Here is a 25,676-nt window from a genome sequence, read left to right as displayed (position 1 = left end):
AATCAAACACGGTGAAATTAAACATGTGAAAAATGCGTGAATATATAAAGTCTTGGAGGCATCGCCCTGCCAGCACCTTCCAGATTTCGACCAGCATGAGCCGCGTCCTCGTGCTTGGCAGCGCCCAAGTGGGCAAGAAGCATATCGTCGAGGCCGTCGTCGCCGCAGGCGGAGCGCAGGATGCTGCCGAGTGGGCCAAGGCCGATGACCACGCCGTGCTTGCGCACACGCTCGTGACCAAGTACTACTCGGCGCCGATCGCGTTCCACGTGCCCGAAGCGGCGCACGACGTACCGGAGGACCTTTCGCCGTACGAAGGCCTGCTGCTTGTGTGGGACGCGACGCAGAAGGCCTCGTGGAGCCATGCGCAGTCGGTCATGGAGGCCATTGCGTACGCGAGAGCATGGCCTCGAGGTGCTGGTCGCGGTCGCCAACCGCGCATCGCCCGACATGGTGCTCGAGAACATGAACGACTGCTGCTTGGAGCATGGCTTTGAGCACATCGCTGTAAGTCGCGGGGCGTCGAGCGCGGCTGCAGGAAGCGAAACCTCTGGCATCGATCGTCTCGTCGAAGCGCTCCAGTGCAACATGTGGACGTCGATGGAGATGCGCGACGGCGTGCGCCACCCGACGGCCGAGTCGGCCCCTGCAGCAGCACCAAAGGCGCCCACGACGCCGCACCCGACGCCCGCCTCGACGCCGTCGCTGCTCGAGCAGGACGAAGGTTTTGAAGCGCTTTTGCAGGAGGTGCTCAGCATCCGCGAAGACGTCAACTTGCAGCGCCTCACGGACGACGAGCGCCGAGCGCGTGCCGCCGACATGGCCATGAAGCTCATGAGTCTCTTGGGCGACAACAGCGACGATGATGAGAGCAGCGACGACGAGTAGTCGTAGTAGACTGCCGTTGGAGCTCTTGGCATGCGATCTTCTACTAATCTTATATAACTCTCTGGTACATATCAACGTCACGAGTTTGTGTGTGTTGCGGTCCTTTGCCGTCTCAAGCGATCGAGTCATTGTGGCTGACACCACCCAGGCAGCTGCACCGTGCTGCATATGCCCGACACGGAGACTGCACCCGGTACTGCCGCACGAGCCGCGTGCCAAGTACAACATGACGGCTTGTATCAACGAGCTTCTCGACCACGTGCAGTCCAACCTCGTCGTCTTTTCAAGCGATCAAGTCGACAACAGTGAAGCGACGTACTCTGTCTTTCGATGTGTAGCAGCCACTCGCCCTTTATTTACGTCTGAGAATTCGAGTCCCGAACGCTCATCCGCAGCATCGACCGTCCGGCGCGTCTTTCAGGTGTCCTATCTTCCAGTCTGTCGAAAGGATGCATGGATGCATCATTCGACAAGTCAAAAAGTAAGGGCTTGCGATTCTGCCAATGCCCAAGCGAGTGCCATGGACGATGGTGGTCTTTTGGAGCCACGACAAAGGTGTCCATCCATCTCCTCCATCTCGACGAATTGCAATTTATCTACCCTTTATAGTATGGCGTTGTGTTGTCGGCGTCGTGGGGACGTCAGGAAATGACATGCCGTCGGTACTCCCAAAGCTAAAGTCGGCAACTGCGAACTCGAAGTGGCACGCCCAACAGCGGAACTAGCTTTTGCATGTATTACTTTCGCGACACGGACTGCGACGGCGTCATCTCGGACAAGCAGTAAAAGCTACTTGATGAATCGAGCGATGCCTCACCATCCCGCCGTGCTCTTCCACCATATTCCCATCCCCGGGTTCAACCTCGCGTCAAGCAGCCCACCGACGTAGTACGGTCCCAGCCCGGCTCGAGCGGACTTCGGTGCGATCTCCTCGACATGCTTGTCGCGAGTGGGTCTTTCGTCCTAAGGGTATGTTTTCACGCAATGCGTGCTGTCAAGGCCACGGTTGAGGGCCACGACCACTACAACGACTACGGCGTGCTCCAGCGGGGCGTCCAGCTGTGGTACGGCGGCGGTGTCGGCTACGGTGCATCGTCGAAGGAGGTGATATACGTCCTCATGGTGTACATGATAGGGCGGCGTAGGAGACTCAAGCAGCGATTCAGTGGGAGCGCAACTCGACCGACGAAGTAATTTTAACGTGGAAGCAAGAAGATGGCGACGACACCAAGCACGAGTACCTCGTGTACCGACGAGGCATCTTTTCAAAAAGTGCCACTGACGTCTAGTCGATGTACGTAATTGTCTTTAATGCTTTCAATGAATGCATTACGTCGGTCTTTATCATGTTTCGTGGGAAAAATCAGAAAACATGAAATGACCCAAACCTCTTGGAGATTCAGAGTAGCCGTCGCACGAAAGTTATGACAAAGTAACGTAACTCTTGGTCATTACATTCCAAGGCCACGTTGCAACTCTACGCATCGTAGCGAGCAGGCGAGTGGTTTAAAGTCTTTTGTTGAGCTCTGGTGTACTAGTACGCACGCACCAGATGTGTTGGTGGCCTCTCGAGCCGTTAAGGCTCAGCTTGAGGCCTATCCAAAGATTCATGACCAAGGAATCCGCCAAGGTCTAAAGCCTTGCTACTGGTGGACTACGCAGCTGCCATCAAGATTTGAAAATGCTGCACGTAGTGGAAATATGGATGAGTTTGTATGCACGCAGTACGAAACCGTCGGTCTGAGTCTGAGTTGGCGGAATCTGAAGCGACGCATGACCCCTCTGCGAGATTCACCGCAATCTGGTTCCTATCGATGCCTTGTCGCTTTGAATCTTGCGCAGCGCGGGCCAGCTCGATTCTGCATAGATAGCTTCGAGATCACTTTTCCATTTTCCTCGTCTACCACCCACCCAATATGCCCGCGTGCTGGTTGCCTTGTGTTACGACGGCGCTCCTCGCCGTCGCGTCGCTTGCCCAAGACGTCGAGCCAACAGCTCGCGATTATTCTCTTGACGCGGTCGTCGGCAAGGACAGCGCGGGGCAGCCCGAGCTGAGCTTCACCGTGCTGCAGATTCCCGACATGCACTACACGGGCAACCCCAAGTACGCGTGCAACGGCCCGCCCCACAAGCCGTGCGGCGAGTACAACATGACGGACCTCATCGGCCGGCTCGTGGACCACGTGCAGCCCAACCTGATTGTCTTTACGGGCGACCAAGTCGAAAACACCGGCATCAAACATGCAAGACCCTACCCCTCCATCATATGTGTCTCGTAACCGACAATGCTTTTGTAGACCGCAACCGAGGTCAAAAAGGCCATCGACATGTATTCCAACAACGCGATTCAGCGCCAGCTGCCGTGGGCCATGGTCTTTGGCAACCACGACGAAGGCGTACGTCGTTCGATTGGTGATGTTGGACACAATTCTCATGTGTATATCGCGCTAGAAAACCTTCTCGCGCAAGCAAATGATCGACTATATTACGTCGCGACCGTTCGCCTACACCCAAAGCGGCCCCGACGGCATCGGTGGCGCCGGCAACTACGACCTTCAAGTCACTGGCGCCAATGCCAACGCGGTGTTTCGCATGTACTTTCTCGACACGGGGACCAAAGGCGCCGTGTCCAAGGGTCAAAACGACCACATGCGGACGCTCGCAGCCTCGCACGCGTCCGAGAATGCGACGGCAATCATGTTTTATCACATTCCGATCCCAGAGTACATCCTCAGCCCCAATGACAAGATCACGTACGGCCACCAAGGCGAGAAGGTCACCAGCGGTCCGCAGTCGGGTTTGCTCGACACGATTGTCGCGAGTACGCACCGTTCGATGCGACTTGGTTTTTTGTCTCATGAAGCGGCGTTGTAGTGCGCGATGTCAAGGCCACGTTTGTGGGCCACGACCACTACAACGACTACTGCGTTGCCCGTCGGGGTGTCCAGCTCTGCTACGGCGGCGGCGTTGGCTACGGTACTGCTTGCATTGCTCGTCGAAAGCATTCCAACTGAAACTGGTGCTCTAGGTGCGGCGTACGGGGACCCGAAGCTGCCTCGTAGTGCGCGTGTGATTCAATGGAAGCGCAACTCGACAACGGAAGTCCTTACGACGTGGAAGCAGGCCGAAGGCGACCTCTCCAAGCACGAGTATGTACTCTTTGCCAAGGCTGCGTAAACACGCCACTTGAGCACGATAACGTTAACAAGATGACGTGAGTTTATCATCGACAAGCGCGTTAGGTGCGGCTGTAATCGCCAATGTTGGTAGCTCGCGAGTACCGTGGAGCCATGTAAGGATGTGCACAACGTCCGAGCGACAGAGTTGAAGCTCAAGGACTGGTAGGCGAACGACAAGAATCACGCAAGATGATCACGCGACCAATAGACTCAGGACGACAACTTTTCTGGCCATTTATATGTGATCTGACTCTTGAGCCCTATTTTTCTTCTCCCGGAGCATTCCGGTCTCGCTGTGTACGCGGCGAGTCGTATGCGCATTCCGCTTCAAGCTGGCTTGCCCGACTTTATCAATTCGACGCGAGCGTGGCTATGTCTTTTGCCGCGCGTCGCGTTTGCCGCCCGCTCCGAGGTCGCCATCTGTAGTGATGTGCAACAAATAAACAGACGTAATTGATGCGCTGGACCAATCAGATACATTGTCCATGACCTCTAGTTTGGCCCTTTTGACCAAGCCGACTGCTCGCACCGCGTGGCGTTCGCATCGAGCACCAGGTGGCACCCCTCGCGCCCGGTTAGAAATCAGCTCAAGGTGTCCAGTGACCACGTGCTGCGATCTTTTGCACGTCCCTTCTGTGCAACTCGGTCATGACATCCACGAGAGGATTTGAAGTGGCGTCCGGTCCTAAACGATGTTGGTCCTGGGATCGAGGCTCATGGGCCTCGTCTGCATCGAGCGCAAGTCAAGTTGCATTCGCCTGCTAGCATCGTGGATACCTCCTCGCTTGCTTCAAGTTGGCACCGCATCGCGCTGGTAAAGCTAGTGGATCAAATCTATCTATTCTATTCATTGTACAAGAAAGTTATAAAAGGATCGCAAACTCATCTACACTGACAGGACCTCCATGTCGAGAAGCGCAATGAGCGTGTCGAGGGCCTCGGCGAGTGGCGGGAGTGGCGTCGGTGTCCGCGACGAGGGCTCTTCGAGTGTCGGCGGTGCCTCGGGCGAGAACGGGAACGGAAAGTACACGTCTCGGTTCTCGAACGCTTGGTTGGTTCGCACGGCGCGGTCCTGGCGGTCGAGCTTTTGTCGAAATTTCTGCGCGTGCGTTTGCGTCTGGCGCGTCGTGCGGGTCTGGACGATGGCCGCGACCTTCTTCCATGGACCGTGGGGATACGTTTGGATGCCGACAAGGAACCGCTCGTGCTCTTCGCGGGACCACTTGCCACCGTTGCTGCTGGCAGTATCCTCGTTGCTGCAGTGGTGCTCGGGGGTTGTCTGCAACATGGCGAAACACAAAGTGCAGTGACCTCGATTCGGGTCGCAGTATGGCGCACAAGGGCTATATCATACCACAGTGAAGGCCGTATGTGTCTCATGCACTCGGAGGGCGTCACCAAACATCCCACTCTAGCCTAATGTCGTCCCACCCCGTCCCTTCTACAGCCGTGTCTCGATTAGTATCGAAACACGGTACTCGACAGTCCACTGTGCACCAAACGGAGGCGCATCTGGAACGGCACACTAACTGCCCTTCGCGCCAAAATCGCAGCTCGTAGCTTCGACAACAGTACAGTCCGCTAATAAATGCGAGCTTGTTGCCACTTTAAAGTGATGATACTCCCTCGTAGCAGCCGCTGCTTTGGTCTGCAACAGAAAAATAAGACATGTCATCATCTCCGTCGCCATGTTCGTTCATCGACTCTCGTGTTGAACTATTCTACCAGTCGTCCTTGACGCCTCCCCAATGGAACACGCAATTATCGATACCAAGTACTCCAATCGATGACCTTACATGAGTTTTCCATCTAATTGCCCCATACAATAGAATACGGTGTGGTAGCAGATATTTGGCTCGCAGAAACAAATCGTGTAGTAGCATGGCTGTAGTGAAGCCAACGGCAACCTGTTTCTCACAGTGCCGATGCACTGTATTGTTCGCCAAGAGGACTCCACATGCGCACGGCGAGATTCCAAGCCTCAGTTTTGCTACAGAACCCAGCCCAATCCTCTCTAACGAAGGCCACGTCACGGCCATCCGAGCCGTAAATCATATGCACAAACAGATGCTCGTGTGGTCGCAGTGCGGACCGACGCACGCGTGACGGCACCAAGCTTCTGGGCACGGCAACACTTCAAATCCTGAGAGGTGGATGGTCAAATCGCCTGCGAGGCTACGGACGCCATTGATAGCACCCAGCCTTGCGCCGCCAAGCAACTTGCGCAACAACGTAGGCGTGTGCTTTGAATCTCGGGTGCGCCTGTACAATGTATACGTAGTACCAGTACTAGTACTCGATTGGCGCTTTACCCAATTTTGAGCCCGGTGGGTGCCGTTGATCGTGCGGTTGGTTTATTCCTGATTCCCGCGTCGCCACGTGATGTGCGCCACATACATACCGATAGCACAACCCGCAGTGACAGGGTAACGATTGCACTTACCCACGCGCATCCACGCCCACGTGAGCTCATCCACGCCCACCTGAGCTTCACGGTATCAGCGGTTCGTAGGTGCGAGGGGATGTCGCTGCTTGCACATCTCTGCAATGTTTCTGGTAGGAACCCGAGTCGTGTCTGCCACCGCTTTCGCTCCGTCGCTCCCTCGACGTTCTTTACACCGAGGACGATGTACTATCGCATCATCCACGCCTACCAATCGGTACATCGTAGTCCACATCGCCATGAAAGGAGCACTGTACTGTGCTCTGTAGGCACTTCAACGCTTGTGACTGTCCTGCGCTACCGTTGCATTTGACCATGCGTCATCCATCCACTGGGTAAGATGCCCAGTCTCTACGAAGTGGAAAAGTGAGTCATCGTTCGCAGCTCGCGGACCTTCCAGTCCCGATCGCACATATGGTGCGGCAGATGGCGGTGATCGCCGACATGTTGAAGTTGAATGGGCCCAAGCAAACGAGCCAACCCCACACCTGCAACAGCACCGTCTTGCGCCATAGAGGCCTGAAACAACACGTTGAATATAGTCGTGAAGGCTGTATATGGAGCATATTGTCGTACAAGACGATTGGTCAGCAACGCGATCGAATCTTCGTTCGATTGTCAAAGGTACAACTCGATGGGTGTCCTTTCTATATGCAGTCCGGGGTCGGCATCTCGTGGCCCGCTAAGCCTCGCAGATAGTGTCGAGCGAGACAAGACAAGGAGCTTTGTATGCACGTTGTATAGCACAGGGGTACTGATCCAGCGGATAGAAGTGTTGCCTTGAATTTTGAATTTACCGGTAATGGTCTAAAAAATTCAATGTTTAGTCATCCAGGCTAGGCTCGACGCTACAAAGATTCCTTGTGTCGAAGCGACAGGTGCCTGTGCCGAAGATTATGGCCCTGATTGAAATAGTAGGACGTATTTGGTTATCATATGTCATGAGTCGATGAGGATATACTTCTAGTACTTTTCGACAGGTTTCTATTTTTCCACTCGTATTGGAAACTCGGTTGTAGAGACAAAGGCTGATTTTGTCCTCTACTTTGTGTTGACATCGCACCGCTCGACCACTGCGCCGTGTCTGTTGTGTTTATCAAAGGTTCTGTGGTCGAGGCATGGAATAAGGCTCATGAATAAGTTTGGTCAAGTCTCCCAACGCGATGAAGTGAGAAGCGTGCCTTTTGCGCCTGCTTTGTGGTGTTCAAATGCGCTACAACCAATGTGGCACGGCCAACGCTCGTAGAGAAAAAATCCAAAGCGAGACCTCCTGCACCTGAGCAGGAATCATACCACGAGACCACTATTGGACCACAGGGTTTCTAAGGGAAAGATGACATGACATCTGGGCAGCAATTTCCGGCTATAGTACTGAAGGTGGTTGCGATGGACGACACGGGTACACCGCGATCTTGGCGCGGGCTAAGCGTCCTCCACGCGTGGCCTGCATTTACTGTGTCTGCATCGATCGATGCTCTGTCATACTACTCAAGTATAAAAGTGCTCAAGCATCCAAAAGCATTGGTAGACGAAGAGCGACAGAACGCTATCCCAAGAATCTGGTCTGCCGTTGACGCGTCGCGTTGCCTTCAAAAAAGCGTGGTTGCGTACGCCACCTAGTATCCATGGCTACTCGTATCGCACAGACAGTCCATGCGTTGCTCATCGATGCTACCATGCTATGCGGCGAGCAGCTTGTATGTGCCGTGCTGCACAAAGCGGTCACGGAGCGGCGCTGTGGCATCGCGGTTACATGACCCTGAATTGTTCGGAGCCGGTGGTGGTCCGATGGACCCAGCAAGGACAGTCCGTCGCGGTGAGTAGACTCTTGCAACCTAGTCGATTCGATCTCTCATCGGTTTTGTCGCATGAGTTCCGTGTTCGACTTTGACGCAAATCCATTCCTACAGTGTACTGTGTCCGGGGGTCGCTTCGTAGCGGTGCCCGGGAATGAGTGCAATTGTGCCTGTCGTGTTAAAATGCACAAATCAAGAAGTGCTCGACGACTGGCTTGAAGACGAGCAGTTTATAACACAGTCCATGGGCGATTCGTGTCATGCCTGGTTTCGATGGGGAAATAGTCGATTGACTCTTAAGGGGATCACGTCGCCACCGAGCGATCTTGCAGACACCAGACATCACTTGCCTCCGTTCCTTGATGTCAAACAATAGGAGAAGCATAAAAGGCGCGTTTCAAAAGCGATAAGAAATGGTCTTCTGCCTTTCACGGAGTGTCGTTACCAGGTCTGTCGCCCTGGCCGCCACTTCGCTTGGTACCAAGTCTGCGTCTTCTATCGTACTGTCAAACGACCTGGTCGCGGCACCACCATTGGACCCCGAGGTTGAGTGCACACACTCAAAAATGATTAAACGCATCTAAATTACGCAGTCAGTGACGGCGCGTTGTCAACATTGGCAATGACGCTCATCAAGAAATCAATCGACTCGGCCAGTGACGGCAGCGACGCGGCGTCCGATACCGTTGTGTGCAGCATCACGCCGTCTCGCGGGCTGCTACCTAGTACAAGTCCAGTGCTGCTTGCATCGTAGGGCAATGGCGCGAGCGCCGCTTCGTCGAGGAAGGCAGGTGTTGCCGCGGTCGCGAGGGCGGCGCGTTCGTGGCGCACGAGCTTTTCACGAAACTTTTGCGCGTGCGTTTGCGTCTGGCGCACCGTGCGCGTGCCGACGAGGTCGGCCACCTTCTTCCACGGTCCGCGGGGGTACTTTTGAATCGCAACGAGGAAGCGCTCGTGCTCGTCGCGGGACCAACTGCCGGACGCGGGCTCCATGATGCACCTTGTGTTTTTCTAAATGGAGTCCAACAAGACGACGCGCCGACTCTCGTCGTCGTACAAGGAGTGGCACGCGTTAAAGTCCGTGGCCTCACGCTGCACTACTATGCCCCAGCGGCCGAAGGAACTGCAATGTAGTACTAGTATGCGAAGAGTGCTTGCAACCGAGAAAAAGGCAGCGTGGATACGGGGCGTGAGCAACCTCACATTGGTCGGCAGAGATCGCCACCGCAACACGCTTCCGCGGACACGTAAAACGTGTTTAAACCATTGCGGCCACGTCCTCGGTACATCTGGGAATCGAGAACGAGCTACTCGCGTTAGTCGTGTGCGACGGACGAGCACGCATGGCCAAGGCCAAGGCATCGCGCCACGCGGCACCGCGCCAATGGATACCGTGCACCCTGGTCTATCGCACGCAATGAAGACAAGCGTGCTTGGTCGACGCAGTGTCTTTGGTCGTTGTTCTTGTCAGCGTACGCTGATCAGACGACACCGAACTTTAGATGGCTTGCACCAGGCATCTACCAGGTACTGTGTTGGTTCGATTTTCTATGTTGTAGCAGAGCCAAATGATGTGGTCTGTCGCGTCTGCTCGAGAAGAAAACAAAAGGCCAAGGTAACCGAACAAGCAACAACAATTGCACGCCACGTCGATTCATCCGGATGCGTCCGATAGCACTACGGATACGGAAGTGTTCATCAACGTTCGTTCGGACCCACGCGCAGATGTTGTAGCCGAGTGTCTGCTATAAAACGAGCCGTTGGCAACGTTGGTGGTTGGCACTCGGTGGCCACCAGCAGGGATTTAAAGTGGGTGCAAATAGCGCCGCATCACAGGACTGTCGTGTCGTCATGCGTGCCACGGTCGGCGCCCAAGATGCGAGACGGATACGCACAGTTCATGCATACAAGCCTGTGCGCTTGTGTAGGCTATTAGAAAGAGCGTGGTGGCTGCCGTACACGTGATGAAAGCACTATTTCTTGATTGTGGTACGACTGAGGGGTTTGTGTCTACTGCAACATCTGTTTTCGACTTCCTGCACGCACACGATGCCACGTAGCGCACCGTAAATAGTGTATGTCGATTGAGGTGGTACGTGAATAAATCACCTTGGCGTGCGGCTAGTGTAAACGAAGCAGCGCTGGCCACGACGACTGGGAAAATTGTCGCGCGCTGAGATAGCCCCAGTTGCGTCATCTTGTCGTCAACTGCGCACACACGTTCCATATTTGATGCAATCGATCGGTTACCAAATGTTGTCTACACGGTATTCAGTTTCTCGTTAAGTGTCGCGTCGGATGGACGACATTGTGGACGAGTCGGGGCTTATAGTCTACCGGTACTGCACGTGCTTGCGTGTCGTTGTGGCGGTGGTGCTCGTCGTCGTCGTATCGATCGAATGCAGTGTTGAGCAGCAGCGGTGCCCAGACATCAACAAGGGACCCGATGCATTTCACTCGCGTGACCGCGCAATGGAAGATTGCTCACGGTCGTCTTCCTCCTCGATGGAAGTGAATTGGATGGGTCCTCGTTGGAAGAACACGGCGCTGCGGATTGGTAGCAGCACCAACCGATCGTGTCTTTATCCCACCAATCAGCAAGCAGCGGACGCGCTTCGTGCATACTACAGTACATTTAGTGGTACAGTTGCTACTCGTACAAGCATCGGTAGCAGCACATCCCGTGGCATCGACGACGTCACGCACCTCGTTGAAGACGGCTTGACAGACTCAAGATTGCGCTGTAGAAACGCAAAGACGGGTGCGGTGCCCGCCCAATCCATCAACAGCGCGCTAAAACACTGGCTATGTACGGGTCGACGCACAGCGGCAAGCGATGTACGGCAGGCAAGGTAGTGTGTTGTATTAGGAAGATGCAACCATAGCGGATTGTGGTCGGTCGTCGTTCGACGTCGTCAGATTCGCTGAGCTGCTCGAGGATAAAGTCAAGGGCGTGGGCGAGTGGCGGCAGCTCGTCTGTGACAATAAGCGGGGCTGTGGTCGGGTGCACGGGGTATCGGAAGCCGCCGACCCAGCGCTGGGCCTCGATGCGTGCGAGCTTGAGTCGGAACTTGTGCCCATGGGTCTGTGTCTGGCGCACAGACCGCGTCCGAATGAGCTCGGCGACCTTGCGCCAAGGTCCTTTCGGGTATTTCTGAATGCCAACGAGGAAGAGCTCGTGCTCCTCCGACGTCCACGTCCCGGTCCGCACTTGGTGCATCGGCGCAAAAATTCAACTGTGTCCGTGCCACGTCATACGCAAGTTGGGTTCGTGACGCGCCGAAGCAGACGTTTTAGCGGATTGGTTGCCGCCTGGTGCCGCCGAATCGGCCGGTGCGAACGGTTGGCGCACGACCTTCCGACGTCGGTGGCCTTACGTCAACATCAGGATCGAGACAACATCGGCTGCTTGCCTCTTGGATGAGATTATCGTCGCTGGCCCGACTTGGTTCGAGTCGCCAACGCTGCTGACCTCCATGTGGCAGCGCTATCACTGCCCTCTTAGCCGGCGCTGAATGTCTTGGGTATGTGCTGACGTAGCTTGAGGGACGAGTTCACATAGTGTACACGAATGTATACAGTAATACAGGCTCGGTGCTGGTGCGAATCTTCGTGAGCAAGAGAGATCGGGCAAGTGGCCGTGAGCACCGTGGTATCGTTGGCAGAAGCAACGAGTTGGTCACAGCGCAGCCATCGGCGACAGCGACGGCGCAGCCCGTTATCCTGCATTGGGTCGCCGACACCCGGCCACGACGAGCATAGATCACCCGCACTGTTCACGAGGAGTCTACAACCTCGCGACTGCAGCATGTACCAGGTACTCCATGAAGCTACTGTACCGGTATCGTGCACGCAGCCACGTCGGGTGTACGTCGTTGACAAATCCAGCTGGCTCGAGTGAGAAGTAGACGCAAGGAAACCCCATTGCTATCTTCTCTTCTTGGATCGCTTCTACTCCTTCCTCACGACTCGTCCAAGCGAGCTGCTTTCTTCCACTCCCACAAAGAATGTCGTACGCAGTGTGCAGCATGCCAATGCACTATTAGCCAGCCATCCTGCTTCCTCTGTCTGTTGTATGGGATCGGTGCTATATGATCGCATTCATCGCAATGTCATAGTTGATGACGCCGTCCGCATTCTAGGCCACGCGTCTCCTCCTAAACACCTGCACCACCCGAGCGATGTGTCTTCTTCAAGAACGAATGAATCCCAAGTGGAATGCATGGCGTATCATGCCATCTTAGCCATCGTTAGATCGCCTCCTTGAAGCCGCCGTTCGGTCGCAATACGCTTGGCGCCGAAAGCCCACGGTCTCGAACCAGTCGAGTGTAGAAGACTCACGTCAACAACGACGGCGTGTGCACGTACAGTTCGGCTGTCGTCTCGATTTTTGTCATTCTCTTGTTCGTTGTGACGACGGCAGGTGAGACGCAGCCGACTTTTGCACGAGCTGCGGTCGCCCGGCTTCAACCTCGCGGCGCTGCGTCCAGGCTCAGAATATGACGAGTATCTATCTACACGTCTTGGCATGCGAAAGCACAGATCCAGCAAGGCCATCCAGCAAACAATACAGCGGCATGGATTGCAAGCGACGATCCAAGAATGCGTACAAGCGCAGTCCATTCCCAGGAGCGCTCAGCGTGGCTACGTCTCGATGCAGCTGCCTCGTGCGTAGGCTCGCCAATGCTACGTACCGTGTGCGTCGCGTAGTGCGTCGTGACGGACGGTGCGGGTACAAGAAAGGGCAAGAAGCAAGTTAACGTTACGAGGCGGCGCAGCTAGTAGATGTGGACGAGGCCATACGCAAGGGTCCAGAAGAGAATGAACGAGACGAGGTGGCCGCCAATGCCGTAGAAGAGAAAGCTGACGACGTTCATGTTGAAGTACGGCGAGCAGTCAGCGCCCATCTTGGCGAGGAGCGCGCCGGACGTCGCGAGGTAGAGCAGGATCATGCAGCCAAAGCCTTGGAGACCCGTGAGGCCCATGACGCCGGCGAGGCTGCCCGAGACGACCGACATGGCCGTGTGCGTGAACTCGACGACGGCCTCATTTTTGGCCATGTTCTCCATTGAGAAGAACTCGGTACCGGGCGCTGACGACGGGTCCATCCTGGCAGAAGTCGAAAATGAGGCTGCTGGTAACGATGTTTTTATTTGTTATAAACATGCTCACCAAGAAGTGTATAAAACAATGCCATCGCACCACAGCCTGTCGCTATGTGTGTCGCCTTTAGTACTCATGTCCGTATATATCCACGTGTGCCTTCGCGATGTAGCATCGTTTTCCTCGCTAGTAATATGCAGCGCTTGACGTCGGGGGGCTCTGGGTGTCGATCGCGCGTTGGATCTTGGAGAGTCGCGATCGAGCGATACAAAACAGTCCTATATACTGTTTTAAACATAATTGTCCGGATACCCTGCCACTCCGGATACGCTGCCAGGCGCACGCCCATTTGGAGTTTCCGTGGTCGCTACGATGTCGAATGAAGTGAGCTTGATGGATCTGAGCCTCGAGCAGCTCAACAACCTCAAGACGCAGTTCGAGCAAGAGCTGCAGCAGCTCACGTCGTCCTTCTCGGGCTTGCGCGAGGCGCAGACGCGCTTCGCCGACTCCAAGGGCGCGCTCCAGGCACTCGAGCCCACGAACCTCGGCAAGAAGGTGCTCGTGCCGCTGACGTCGTCCATGTTCGTGCCCGGGAAGCTCAGCAACGTTAAGAGCGTGCTCGTCGACGTTGGTACTGGCTACTTTGTCGAGAAGAATGTGGACGATGCCAAGAGCTTCATGGACCGCAAGGTCGAGTTTTTGCAAAAGAACACAGACTCGCTCAAGGAAGTGATCGAGGCCAAGCGCACGAACCTCGAGGCCGTCATCCAGGTCATGCAGCTCAAGATCCGCATCGGCGAGCAGCAGAGCGCATAGGCGTAGCGTAAGCATCCATCCCAATTTTGATTCTATCTTCGTCCTTTCTCTTCGTGGCGACGTCCCACACGGCAGCACGCCTTGATCGTGGAGCTCCCGACCTGCGCCAATCAACCTCTCTCGCTTGGATATAACTGAGCGACGAGACCAGCAGGATCCTGTACACCCTGCAAGCTATGATGCTGTAGAAAGACCAGGTGCAAAGATCGCGAATCTTGTCGAACCGTCGTCATGGTCGTGCGCATCAAGGTACGCGTCTTCCTGTTTCCTGTCGACCCGCTCGTCGAGCATTCCTATGTTGTTGGGAGTCGCCCGGTACCCATGCGATGTCGCTGGTATCGGCGGCTGACGCGGCGTAGGGCGGCCTGAGCTCGGTCATTGGCATGGTGGTTATGGACGACGACGACGACTTGACGTTCGAGTCGGTGCGGCCTCGCATCGAGCTCCAGCAAGACGGCAGCGTCCAGCGGTAGTCCCTTGCTGTCTACGCCAATGTGGCCACCACCGAGAGATGCGTAGGCGGCACATCATGTACCAGGAAGCACTCTTCCTCATGACATCGAGCGCCAACCCGCATCAATGGCCGGTGAAAGCGCTGCAGACGTACTGGTTGGGGTATTACGCCCACGAAGACGACCTTGTACCTACCGTCATCCCGGTACTGTGATCCATTGTGTGCGATCGAACCGTACTCTGCAAAGGACGGCTGGTAGACGGCCGACGAGCAAAAGCCGCTCCGCGCCGTCCTCGACATGAAGACAACCAAGCTCACCGCCGACTTGATTCTCATTCCCCAGAGCCAAATCGGTCCCGTGTGCACCGCGTGCTGCCAAGGCTGCGCAGTGTGTCCACCCATCGCCCCATGGCACCCAACGCATTCCGATGCTGCCAAGCCGCCAGAAACCCTTACACTGGCGGCGAGTGCGCCGCCAGCAGAGCTGTGATCCAGAGCTAAATGTCAAAAAACAAAATCGCACAAAATTCCACCACGAGCTGCATCATCGGGTACTTGTCGGCAACATCCTTTTAGCTGCACGTCCACCGGGTGGCTCATCATGCCTGCGAAAGCATTGACGATGCATGTCGTGCGGATCGTCGACGCTACGCCGTCACGCGCACAACGACTCGCGTAGGCTGTCGAGTGACGTCTCGTATTTGATTCCTCCAACTGAACGACGCATCCGCTTGGTCGGGCCGTGATGTCGGCAGCGTTGCGTATCGGTGCTGCTAGGAAGCTCCAGAGCATGAAATCAAAGGCACAAAAAGCCTAGTCCAAGGAGTAGACGCCCTGCACGATGCGCGCTGTGTTGTTGAAAACGCGCCAAGCGAGTGCAAGGTGCTCGACGGTTTTCCAAATCACGCGCGAGATTCCACTTGCTGTCGCCGCCTCATATCGCACAAGTCTCGACGCTGACACGAACGCGCCCACAAGCAAAGAGCTTCAAGGCAGGTCGATTGGGATCATTGGTTAAAAGTTGCGTCACAACGATGAAGCAACTTGACACGCTGCAGTTGGCTCCACCAGAGGTCGTTGCCAACGCTTGGCCCAAGGAGGCTACAGTCGACGAGCGAGAGCAGAAGAAGTCAACGCTGTAGATTGCGGCTGCGCGCTGTCGAGACGTGAGCGTCGCTGGCAACCGCATTTCGGGTTAGAAAGGGATTGCGGTTACGGTTGCTGTACTTGATCTCTGGGACAACCAGTCACAAGTCAACTGCCACAGCGTTCAATTTGGATCAAGGTCTTGGTTGTACAATCTTGTAATATCTTGAGCTTGGGGTTCTACCCGAACTTGCACCGGGTGGACTCGCTGCTGGTCGCGCCATTTTGGCTGCACCGCCGTGGGGCGCGAAGGCCAGATAAGTCTTTTTCCGTACTTTACGGAAGACTTATAAAAACACAGACTCTAAAATCGCACTTAACAGGGCTCCCACGGTTTCAAAAATTCGAATGCTGTATCCGGGATTCCGGATAATGACATTCAAACGTTTGATCCCAGTTGCAAACAGCCCGACAAGGTACAGGAATTGGCGCGGCTGCCCGAGACCTCGCTGCTCCTCCTTCCTCGCCGACCTCCTCTCCATGCTGGTCCGTTGCCTAGGCGCCTTTATGAAGCTCATGGCGCTGCGTAGACTATCATCGTTGCACCCGCGTCGCTGCCAGCAGCGGCGCCGACCCGCTCGCGCATCGAGCAGTCGATCTGGGAGATCGACGCCCAAGACACGGACGATGACAGCGACGACGAGCGGCCACTCAAGAAGCTACGAGCAGAGCCGCCGGCGCCAGCACCTGTTTACTTTCGCTTGACCAAGCGGGAGCTCGAGCGGGCGGCGTCCAAGGCCAAGGCGCTCTGCAGCGACAACGTGGCGGCGACGACACGGGCTATGAACGATTCAACCCCAAGCTCGTACTTTGCCAAGCTGACGCGCCGGAAGCGCCGGCTCGCGTTTGACTAACACGACGCCACGATAGGCTGGCCGTGTAGCCTTCTAGACCCTTACCTTATTGTACCAATAGAGACCTTGTACGCATTCTTGCTAATACTGCGTAGCATTTTCTTTCTGCACGCAATACACACCGCGGGCGCAGGTAAAAAGACCCGTGCAAGCATTGAAACGTGCTGCCTGAGGTTGCAGTACGGACACCGACCACCTTCGTTGCGCGTGCACAGCGTGTGAGAGTTGGCATTAGAGAAATGCACGTACAACGATCGAGCGCCGTTTGCATGGTCGCAGGATACGTTGTCGCGGGCGCGTCGTCGTACATGTGAGAGAGTGGGGCCCTCTTTGGGATTTGAACCTGGATCTACCTGGTGGCGAGCTGGTGGTAAACCAGTGTCTCAATCGCTCGACTAGGAGCAGTCGACACGAACCACCATTTCTGGACTGGAAATGTGTAGTTCCGTGCATAGTGTGCCTTTAGCTCTTTGAACCGCCCGCACACACTAATACATACATCTCGTCCTATCTTGGAGTCTGTGGCTCCCGCGCTAGTGTAGCATTGCAAGCGCCGACCCCGCATGTTGAAGTGTCGTTTTGGCGCCAACGGCGGCAACCAGATCTTGTTGTGGCCGACTGCGACGAGACAGCACGTGGATCGTCCGGCGCGCGACTGCATGGCGACGCTCGCCACGTCGTGCGGCGCGATCCCAGACAAGTTGTCCATTCCTGGTGCCGCGGGAATATTAATTCATGGGCGTCGCGCGTGCTTCGCGCGTGCAAAGTCGAATTAAAGCGACGCGAATATAAAACCAGGTTTCCGTCGAATTTTTATACTGGTAAAATTGAGTTTCGAGGGGTTTCGATACGCTGGCGCTGTCATTGGCCAAAACGAGTGCGCGCAAACGTGCTTGGTTTTTTCGCCGCCGCGTGGCCGCCACTCGAATAAAAATATCCGGATTTTCACGCTCTTTTTTCGAATGGAAGTGCATTTTATTATGCAATAAAATGCACGCGCGTGAATTCCGACTTCAATTTTTTGCCCCTCATTTGCGTTCAGTATGGAAGCCAGTGCCCGCGGTGAAAAAATGAACCGCCGGGTTTGAACTTTTAAAATGTAGCCAATCCGCGCGCGTCCCGTTGGGCCTTTTGGCCAATCACCGCGCACCCCTACCCTACCCGCTGTATTAATCTTTTTTGCTGTTCGGGCAGTTCCCATTCGCCAGCGCCGGACAGCAGCATGTCGACGACGATCATGAACGCGTGCAGCTGCAGAAGCGCAGTGCCCCCGCTGCTGCGAGCAGATGCTCGTCCAGAACCTCTTCAAGTGCTCGTCAAGCTGCCCGAGAAGAGCATTGAGTTTCGCTGCGTCCGCGCGCTCTCAGCGGCAGCTTCACCAACATCAACCTCAACTCGACGCTCGCCTCGTGCGGCTACACGGTCAACGTGGCGCCCCACAGCTACGCGGCCGGTACGCTTACTGTGACGAGCGAGACAGGTTGGCTCATGCAAAAGACGTAGGCCGCCGCGACTTTTCGCTCCTCGAGAAGGGCCATAGCTTGACGAAGAACCCCAACTCGCCGAACGCGCCGCGCCGTGGCCGCCGTGGCATCTCCAAGGTGTTTCGCCAAGAGATTGCGCGCTACTTTGCGCTCGGCCAGGCCATGGACGCGTCGCAGTGCCTCATGTGGCTCAAGTCGAACGTGCTCGACGAAACCAACTACCCGACCGAAGAAGAGATCCACCGCGTCTTGACCAACCTGAGCCAGCCCAAGACGAAGAAGGCGCCGGGCGAGGGCGGCGAAGGCGGCGAGCGCCGCGGCCGCAAGCCCAACCCGTATCGCACGCAAGTGACGATGTTTTTGCTCAACAACAAGAACGCCAACCCGAACGACTGCTACCAGTGGCTCATGCAGAACTACCTGAACCCGGAGCTGCCGCAGCCCGACCTCAAGCAGATCAAGACGCTCATCAACAACATCAAGTCGAACCCGACGTTCCGGTCCCAGGCCATGTACTAAGCAGCCGCATCGTGTGTGTGTCTGCGCTGCTCGATATGCCATTATATATTTGAACCCTGGACGTGTTGCGTTTTTCAAGTCCATCGAGCCGGCCACCTCGGACGATGGCCTCCCACCGTGGTTTCTTTTCTACAACTCGCATGGTCTGTCTATCTGCACGCCCCGCGGTAACGACACCGCTCTGGCCTCAGCTGTCAGCGCCGAGCCAGCCATGCTAGTACAGAGAAGACCTACTCGCCGAGATTCTCTCTCCACCCATGCTCGGAGATGTGTTGGTATGGCTGCGGCCGCCATGTGATAAGGAGTCGCCGGTTACACCGCGGATCCGTCCATATCCCAGTACAGTACTAGTCCCAAGGAGATTGAATAGCAAGGGATCCACCCTTTGCTAGTACAGTACAATATTGTACAAGCTTTTTATGGACCGAAGTGCGAAACGTTCGCTGCACTTTCCCAGTGTTGGAAATGGCGCCTCAAGCGGCGCTCTCGTCGCGCCAGCGGGCGGTTGCCGTCTGCGGCGTCGTCTACGTGCTGCTGTCGCTCGTCGGTTGCGTGTGGTACCTCAGTCTTCTTGGCCCGAGCTTCGCCAACGACCTCTGGTGGGCTCACTACAACATCTCGGGCCACCAAGCCTACCTCGTTGACCTTGTCAACCAGCTTCTTTTGACGCATAACAATGGCACCTTGGATTCGTTCGCCGCCGCCGCAGTGCTGCCCAAGACGTACGTCGCGTCCGAGTCGAGCACGCTCGTCTACTCGTCCGACATTCGAGCGTTCACGCTCGGTCGCCTCACGTCGCTCGAGTATGCAGTGCCACAGCTTCGCGATTTGGGCGCCTACTGGGCGCTGCGCATGAACACACAGCACTGCTGGATGGACTTTAACAAAACGTTCCAAGTCGCCCACACGCTTGGCCGCCAGCGCCGCTGCGAGCGCTTCTACGCGACCAATGGTGCCGTCTACATCGAGGCCCTGCTGCGCAACCAAAACATCCCCGACTTTCTCGCGCTCTGGGGGGTCCACGGCCAGCGCTTCAACGTCGCGTACTACCGAGGGCTTGTCGAGACAGCGCGCGGGCAAGCGTTCTGGGCGCAGGTGACCAGCGTCACGACGTCCGTGACCGACGAGATCGCGTACTGGAGGTCGTTCAACGTCTCCCACTTTGCGCTGCAGTGGCAGAACCGGTGGGGACCCGCGATCACCGAGACGATCGTGATGGAAAACGCTTTGGGGATGCAAAAGCAGATCATCCTCAAGGCGCTGGATCAAGTCACGGGACCGTGGTCGTCCCAAACCATGCACTGGATCCCGATCCAAGATACCTTCAACGCGCAGGCCATGAACCGCAGCTTTCTGCAAGGGACGAGCCGGTACTTTGGCGCCAACAACTCGGCGCTCGGCTTGAGCGCCATCAGCCTCGAGGTGTACCGAGGCATCGCCGACGCCCAAGGCAACCTCGAAGGCGTCGCTAAAGTCTTTCACGACACGATTGGACCGTACTTGAGCATTGACTTGCGTCTGTGCTTGCCCCCGCCAGTCTCGTTGGCCTCTACAACCACTTTCAACAAGTGGTCATGGACCACGTGCGAGGCTCGGAAGCAGCCATGACAGCGTTTTTCGCCCTCCCAGAGACCACCACGTTTTTGCCCACACCGCTGGCGTGGACCAACATGTCGTTCTTCGGCGGCAACCCCATGTGCTCGTCCGGTGTTCCGACCTCGTTCGTGCAGCAGTCGTTTGATTTTTACGATACCTGCGCGCAGCTCGCACCACTCTCACTGCGTCTCACGCGACTCTCAATGCTATTTGGACTGCTATTCACGCCACGAACAACCCTACTAGTACCAGATATTTGCGCCACGTCATCGACACCCGACTGGTGTGCCTTGTCGCCGGCGTCGTCGCTGCTTGCGTCAGTGCCCATCCCTTCCGAGCTGCTACAGCTGCAGCGCGACGCTTTGGACGCTGTCCGAGCTATGAACGTCGGGCTCGTTCAGTTTGTCGCTAATAACTCGAGCCGTATTGCGCTGGACCATGTGCCGCTGGTCGACTGGCCATTCTTTGGCCATCACATCCTGTTCGAGTGGGCCGCTGGACTCCGTGAAGTGCTCTTCATCGAGGGTGACGTCGGCGCCGTCACTGTCGTCTCCAACGCATACGCGGGTCAGCCGTACATTACGAGCAACGCATCCTTCGAGACGGCGACGACGGCACTTTTGTACCTTGTGCAAGTCACGACAGGCCTCCTCCTCTTTGTGGGCGTGCTCACAATGGTGTACGTCACCCTCTTTGCCCGCGGCCGTGTCCTCGGCCTCAACCTCTTTCGGTTCAACCGGTTGGTTGGCGCCGTCTGGATCGGCCGACCGCTGGTCGTTCTCCGTGGTATCAGCGCGCTTTTGCTCCTTAGCTCGGCCCAAGTGAGCTTGCAAGTGACGCCATTGGGCACGACCTTGGCGCCACATCCCCGCTCCATCGGCAACGCGATGGTCATCGCCGGTGAAGCCACGTGGCTCACGTACGTCATCAACGAGGTGCTTATCGTGCTGTTACCAAGAGACGTCACGACCCAGTACAGTCCAAAGAGCACCTGTCTTGTCTGGCTGAGCCTGTTGGCTCTGGATATGGCGTCGCCCGTGCCGCTCACCATCACGCTGGACCGACGATGTGTCGGCAATGACATGGACTATGGTCTTCTTTGCACGAGCGGTGTCATCTCAGTCGGCAGCTACACCCGACTGCTGACGCTACTCAGTATCCACGTCAGTGTCGTCATCGTCACGGTCGTCGCGAGCCTACTGTGGCGTCGGCGACAGCCAGCGGACGTCGACACGGAGCCGAGTTTGCACTTTTCCAGTGCGACAGCCCTGTTTGCGATGCCAATGGCGTCAGACCCAGACGGCGCCACGTTTGATCTCGTGACGTGCGTCCTCTGCGGCTTGGTGCCAGTGTGGTTCCGGTCCGAGTCGTATGTTTTCAACCTGAAGCTCTGGCACTTTGTGGCCGACGGCACCCAGAAAGCGCGCCATCTCAAGGTCTTTCGTCCGCCGACCATCAACGCCTATACCATGATCCAAGTGGCGGGGCCGCGAAAAGAAGAGATCGGGGCAAAGGTCGAGAAATCCTCAAGGATTATTTGGATGACCAAGCAACGCTCCAATCGGCTGGTGGCGTTCTTGGCCTTGGGCCATACCGTATTTGCAGTCGTAAGCAGCGTTTCGTACTTTCAAGTCTCGCAGGTCCACCTCGCCAACGACTACTACTGGGCCAACTTTAACGTCACGGGCGCCCACGCGTTTTTCGCCAACTGGCTCAACGAACAGCTCGTGCTCGGTCTCTCGACAACGGCTCTGGAGCTTGACGCACCCAGTATTACGCTACCGGGAGCTTTTGCAGCCCCCAGCGCCGCGGTTAGCGCCCCCAACAACTACGGTGCGATGCTGCAGCATACCCAGCTCACGACTATCGAAGTTGCCATTGCCGGCCTCCGGGCCTCGGACGCCTGCATGGCCCCCTGGATCTTCTCGCCCTACTGCTTTCTCGATTTTGATCGGACGTTCGAGGTCGCCTATTCAGCAGCGCGCCAAGCTCGCTGCCACGCCAGCATGAGAGCCAACGGCGCCGTCTACCTCGAGTCTCTCTTGCGCAATATCGACTTCCGCGACTGGACGGCATGCTGGGGCAGTGCGTTTGAAACCGCGTTCGCTCGGGACCTGCGCGGGTCCGTGGCCGGCCAGAAATGGCTCGATATGGTATCGGCGAGTCCATTGCCCATGGCGATTGAAGTCGCCTACTGGCGCCAACACGGAGTCGAGCGCTACGACACGCAGTGGCAGAACTACAAGCGGATCGGCGTCATGAACAGCTACTCGATCACGAATGCCTACGGCGCATCGCATCCACTTACTCTTATGCAGCTCAATGGCGCCTTCCGCGTCGACAGCCAGACAACGTACAAGATGTACTGGTCCCTCGCCAACGACTTAAGTGCGATCATGCGCAATAGCAGTGGCATTGGAGGGCGCAGTCTCTTGCGGAGCAGCAGTCACTTTGCTTTTCTCAATACGACGCTCCAAGCCGTGTTGATAGCGAACGGGACGCTCACGTCGCCGCTCCAAAACGGACTGGAGGTCGTCTCGCAGCGGCTGGGGCCGTTTGGGACCGTCGACATGATCTACATGCGTGTGCCGCCGCTGGTTGTCAACGTCACCCATCAGATCTTAGAGCTCATGCGACTGGGCATGGACCACGGCAACGTTGCTGCACAAGCTGCCTTCTCTGCTATGATGCCCTCCGGATCTTGTTTTCCCGTGCCCATGAAATGGTTGGCTCCAAAGATCGCTTCGTACGGCGGCTCGCTGCTCTGCCCCGAGTTCTCTGCGCCGAAATCGGTCACGAGTGGCTTCTCTAGCATGCTGGCGTTCGATCTCTCGTGCATTGCTGCCTCTCCGGTTGTGAGCCGGTCGATCCTGACGTCCCAGAGCTTCATCGCGTCTGCGATCCTCTCGGGGCTCAGTGCGGCGACGCCTCCCGTCAACATGTCGCAGGTCTGCGCATACGACCCGACAAGCTTGACGTCGTGCCTCCTCACGCTCCAGCAGTCCCTCGAGTTTATACAAACATACATGCCAGCGACGCACACGCTCCCAGTTCCGTCCACGCACGCGCTCGTTCAGGCACTCGACATTGAGTTTATGCTTTACGCCAAGGTCAACGGATCGCTGCAGCTGCTCCACACCAACGTTCTGGACCCAGCCGACCCTGGCTTTTACTTTTACGGCTGGACGTACCTCTACGACTGGGTGCTCGGTCGGCGCGAAGTCATCTCGTTCCAAGGCGATGCAAGTCGTCTCAACCTCTTGAGCGACTACCAGCTTCCGCTTGCGCAGCAAGTCCAGGCTTCGAACCTCGCCGCCAACCTTGTTTTGTACTTTCGAGCTGGCGTTCAATACGTCACGGTCATGATGCTTCTCGTCTCGGCCGTCGCCGTTGGCTACATGCTCCGGTCGCCCACGTGCTTTCATGGCAGCAACCTCTTCAAGCTCAATCGCGTCGGCGGTCTTGTCTGGGTCGGTCGACCACTGCTTTTTCTCCGGAGTGCCACGGCCATCTGCCTTCTCTGCACGAGCGGCGTCGACCTGCACTTCTCGGGCTACCTCAGCTACTTCCAGGTCGAGCCCGCGCCGTGGTACAAGGTGCTCCTCGCGGCGTGGGAGGTCTCGTGGCTCGTCGCGGTCGTCGACGACATCTTGCTTGTCGCGACGCAAGAGTACGCTTCGTACTTTGTCTTCCCCAACCTACTGGTGGTGTGCGTCGTGGTTGCGATGCTCTCGGGTGTGTCGCCCGTTGCCGTCGCGCTGCACGTAGCACCAAAGTGCGTCTATGCGGAAATGGACTTTAACGTCGTCTGCGAGAGCGCCAACATTGCCATTGGCGACCCAAACCGCTTTGGGACGCTCCTCCTCATTATGGGCACGTGCCATATCGTGAGCTATTTGCTTGCCAAGCGGATGGTAGGACCCAAGCCGACGAGCCCCGTGCACTCGCTTTTGCTCTCGCTTGGCGCGCGGTATCATTTTAACCACTCGGCTCGCATCGTGCATGGCGTCTACTACCTGGACCGGGCCTCTGCCGCGCTCAACGGCATTCTCACGTACAAGCTCGGGTCGACCATGTTTGCCTTTGACATCAAGCTCTGGCGCTTCTTCGCGGCGCCGATACGCAACGCCGTCGACGTCCCGGGGCTCGACCAAGCCACGCTAAATGCGTCGTTTCCGCTTGTCGAGTAGATAGAATTCGCTCCGTTTACGGTCTTTGAGGGACTCACTTGAAGAATCATTCGTGTCGCCTCCACGTAAAATGTTCAACTTCAAGTCCCCAACGTTGCATATGTATGTGTTTGCTTTGTTCCGCGAGAGCAGACATCGGTTTCTTGTATTCGATGCCGAATGTAGATACTGCCACGTCATAAATATCAAGTTGATACGCATACCAAACGTCCAATCAGAAAATTTGACGTTTCATTATTGACCAATCCCAGCACGTTACAACGTCGTCCATGGCTCATTGCCCACGACTCCGTCGGGGAGTGGCAGCGCGTCTCGCAGATCCCCGTCGTCTGGCACGGGCGCTGCCAGGATCCGCCACAGCTTGATGTCGAATGCGTACAGGACGTTCTGGTGGCGATACGTGAGGACACCATTGAGCGCCGCGGACGCGCGGTCCAGGTAGTAGACACCGTGTACGACGCAGCGACTGTGGTTGTACAAGTACTTGGCGCCAGCCGACAAGAGGCGCGACGTCACCATCGTCGGCCGCAACGGTCCAATCACAAGACGCGCCAGAATGTACCCGAGCAGGTGCGACAGGAGCGTGCAGACCACGATACCGACAAGTCGACGCACGTGTCCAATCATCAAGTCGGCGGATGCGCAGAGTAACTGCATGTCCATTTCCACCACGTGGCACTGCTTCTGAACAATCAAACTCGGCGCGACCGGGATAAAGTACGAGTAGAACACTGCGCCGCAGCAGACGACCACCGAGTGGATCGAGAGGTACCACCGCGCGTGTTCGCGTGTCACGACAAGCCCCATGTCGTCGACGACGACAACGAGCCACGCGACTTCCCAGGACGCCAGTAGCGTCTTGTAAAACGGCAACGGCGTTCGGTCAAAGTAGCTGACGAAACCCGACGTGCCGAGGTCCAGGCTGGCCGTCGAGAGGAGGCAGAGCGCGGTGAGACTCCGGAGAAACAACACGGGGCGACCGACCCACACTATGCCGCCGATGCGATCCAACTTGAGCAGATTTTGGCCTTCGAAATGGCCGCGGGTCGTGAGCATATAGCCCGTGGCGACGATCGCGACACCAAGCATGACACAGGTGACATAGTAGACGCACGCGCGCGAGTACTGGGCAAAGTCGCCCGTGACCTGCCACGCCGGCACCTGCTGCCGCAGCGGCAGTGTGGCGTCCGTGAGAAGCGTTAGGGACG

The 25,676-nt window shown here is 56.6% G+C and overlaps 12 protein-coding genes across 12 annotated transcripts; 7 read left to right on the top strand and 5 right to left on the bottom strand.

The window, feature by feature from the left end:
- Positions 1-95: 95 nt before the first annotated feature.
- SPRG_13315 (hypothetical protein) lies at positions 96-888 on the top strand (the record flags this gene model as incomplete). Its single annotated transcript, XM_012353155.1, has 2 exons — positions 96-374; positions 415-888. The coding sequence occupies 2 exons, from the start codon at positions 96-98 to the stop codon at positions 886-888; spliced, it is 753 nt and encodes a 250-aa protein (XP_012208545.1).
- Positions 889-2,804: 1,916 nt separating this feature from the next.
- Positions 2,805-4,065, top strand: SPRG_13314 (hypothetical protein; the record flags this gene model as incomplete). The annotated part of the gene is made up of 5 exons (XM_012353154.1): positions 2,805-3,107; positions 3,186-3,284; positions 3,340-3,709; positions 3,763-3,864; positions 3,917-4,065. 5 exons carry the CDS (start codon positions 2,805-2,807, stop codon positions 4,063-4,065), a joined length of 1,023 nt encoding a protein of 340 aa, XP_012208544.1.
- An 888-nt stretch (positions 4,066-4,953) lies between these two features.
- Positions 4,954-5,355, bottom strand: SPRG_13313 (hypothetical protein; the record flags this gene model as incomplete). Its single annotated transcript, XM_012353153.1, has 1 exon — positions 4,954-5,355. One exon carries the CDS (start codon positions 5,353-5,355, stop codon positions 4,954-4,956), a length of 402 nt encoding a protein of 133 aa, XP_012208543.1.
- A 3,536-nt stretch (positions 5,356-8,891) lies between these two features.
- SPRG_13312 (hypothetical protein) lies at positions 8,892-9,299 on the bottom strand (the record flags this gene model as incomplete). Its single annotated transcript, XM_012353152.1, has 2 exons — positions 8,892-8,934; positions 8,956-9,299. The coding sequence occupies 2 exons, from the start codon at positions 9,297-9,299 to the stop codon at positions 8,892-8,894; spliced, it is 387 nt and encodes a 128-aa protein (XP_012208542.1).
- A 1,642-nt stretch (positions 9,300-10,941) lies between these two features.
- Positions 10,942-11,526, bottom strand: SPRG_13311 (hypothetical protein; the record flags this gene model as incomplete). The annotated part of the gene is made up of 2 exons (XM_012353151.1): positions 10,942-10,956; positions 11,218-11,526. The coding sequence occupies 2 exons, from the start codon at positions 11,524-11,526 to the stop codon at positions 10,942-10,944; spliced, it is 324 nt and encodes a 107-aa protein (XP_012208541.1).
- A 1,558-nt stretch (positions 11,527-13,084) lies between these two features.
- On the bottom strand, positions 13,085-13,432 carry SPRG_13310 (hypothetical protein; the record flags this gene model as incomplete). The annotated part of the gene is made up of 1 exon (XM_012353150.1): positions 13,085-13,432. Exon 1 carries the CDS (start codon positions 13,412-13,414, stop codon positions 13,085-13,087), a length of 330 nt encoding a protein of 109 aa, XP_012208540.1. The 5' UTR covers positions 13,415-13,432.
- Positions 13,433-13,781: 349 nt separating this feature from the next.
- Positions 13,782-14,249, top strand: SPRG_13309 (prefoldin; the record flags this gene model as incomplete). The annotated part of the gene is made up of 1 exon (XM_012353149.1): positions 13,782-14,249. The coding sequence occupies one exon, from the start codon at positions 13,782-13,784 to the stop codon at positions 14,223-14,225; it is 444 nt and encodes a 147-aa protein (XP_012208539.1). The 3' UTR covers positions 14,226-14,249.
- Positions 14,250-14,456: 207 nt separating this feature from the next.
- SPRG_13308 (hypothetical protein) lies at positions 14,457-15,169 on the top strand (the record flags this gene model as incomplete). The annotated part of the gene is made up of 4 exons (XM_012353148.1): positions 14,457-14,540; positions 14,585-14,694; positions 14,745-14,883; positions 14,939-15,169. The coding sequence occupies 4 exons, from the start codon at positions 14,457-14,459 to the stop codon at positions 15,167-15,169; spliced, it is 564 nt and encodes a 187-aa protein (XP_012208538.1).
- A 1,163-nt stretch (positions 15,170-16,332) lies between these two features.
- SPRG_13307 (hypothetical protein) lies at positions 16,333-16,753 on the top strand (the record flags this gene model as incomplete). Its single annotated transcript, XM_012353147.1, has 2 exons — positions 16,333-16,351; positions 16,390-16,753. 2 exons carry the CDS (start codon positions 16,333-16,335, stop codon positions 16,677-16,679), a joined length of 309 nt encoding a protein of 102 aa, XP_012208537.1. The 3' UTR covers positions 16,680-16,753.
- A 1,163-nt stretch (positions 16,754-17,916) lies between these two features.
- On the top strand, positions 17,917-18,682 carry SPRG_13306 (hypothetical protein; the record flags this gene model as incomplete). Its single annotated transcript, XM_012353146.1, has 3 exons — positions 17,917-18,020; positions 18,047-18,132; positions 18,183-18,682. The coding sequence occupies 3 exons, from the start codon at positions 17,917-17,919 to the stop codon at positions 18,680-18,682; spliced, it is 690 nt and encodes a 229-aa protein (XP_012208536.1).
- A 465-nt stretch (positions 18,683-19,147) lies between these two features.
- On the top strand, positions 19,148-24,468 carry SPRG_13305 (hypothetical protein; the record flags this gene model as incomplete). The annotated part of the gene is made up of 2 exons (XM_012353145.1): positions 19,148-20,198; positions 20,252-24,468. The coding sequence occupies 2 exons, from the start codon at positions 19,148-19,150 to the stop codon at positions 24,466-24,468; spliced, it is 5,268 nt and encodes a 1,755-aa protein (XP_012208535.1).
- A 255-nt stretch (positions 24,469-24,723) lies between these two features.
- On the bottom strand, positions 24,724-25,557 carry SPRG_13304 (hypothetical protein; the record flags this gene model as incomplete). Its single annotated transcript, XM_012353144.1, has 1 exon — positions 24,724-25,557. The coding sequence occupies one exon, from the start codon at positions 25,555-25,557 to the stop codon at positions 24,724-24,726; it is 834 nt and encodes a 277-aa protein (XP_012208534.1).
- Positions 25,558-25,676: the final 119 nt, after the last annotated feature.

The sequence above is a fragment of the Saprolegnia parasitica genome (assembly GCF_000151545.1).
Source record: "Saprolegnia parasitica CBS 223.65 unplaced genomic scaffold supercont2.116, whole genome shotgun sequence".
NCBI lineage: Eukaryota > Oomycota > Saprolegniomycetes > Saprolegniales > Saprolegniaceae > Saprolegnia > Saprolegnia parasitica.
Note: the sequence above shows the minus strand (reverse complement) of the source record. Positions and strands in the feature narration are given on the sequence as shown.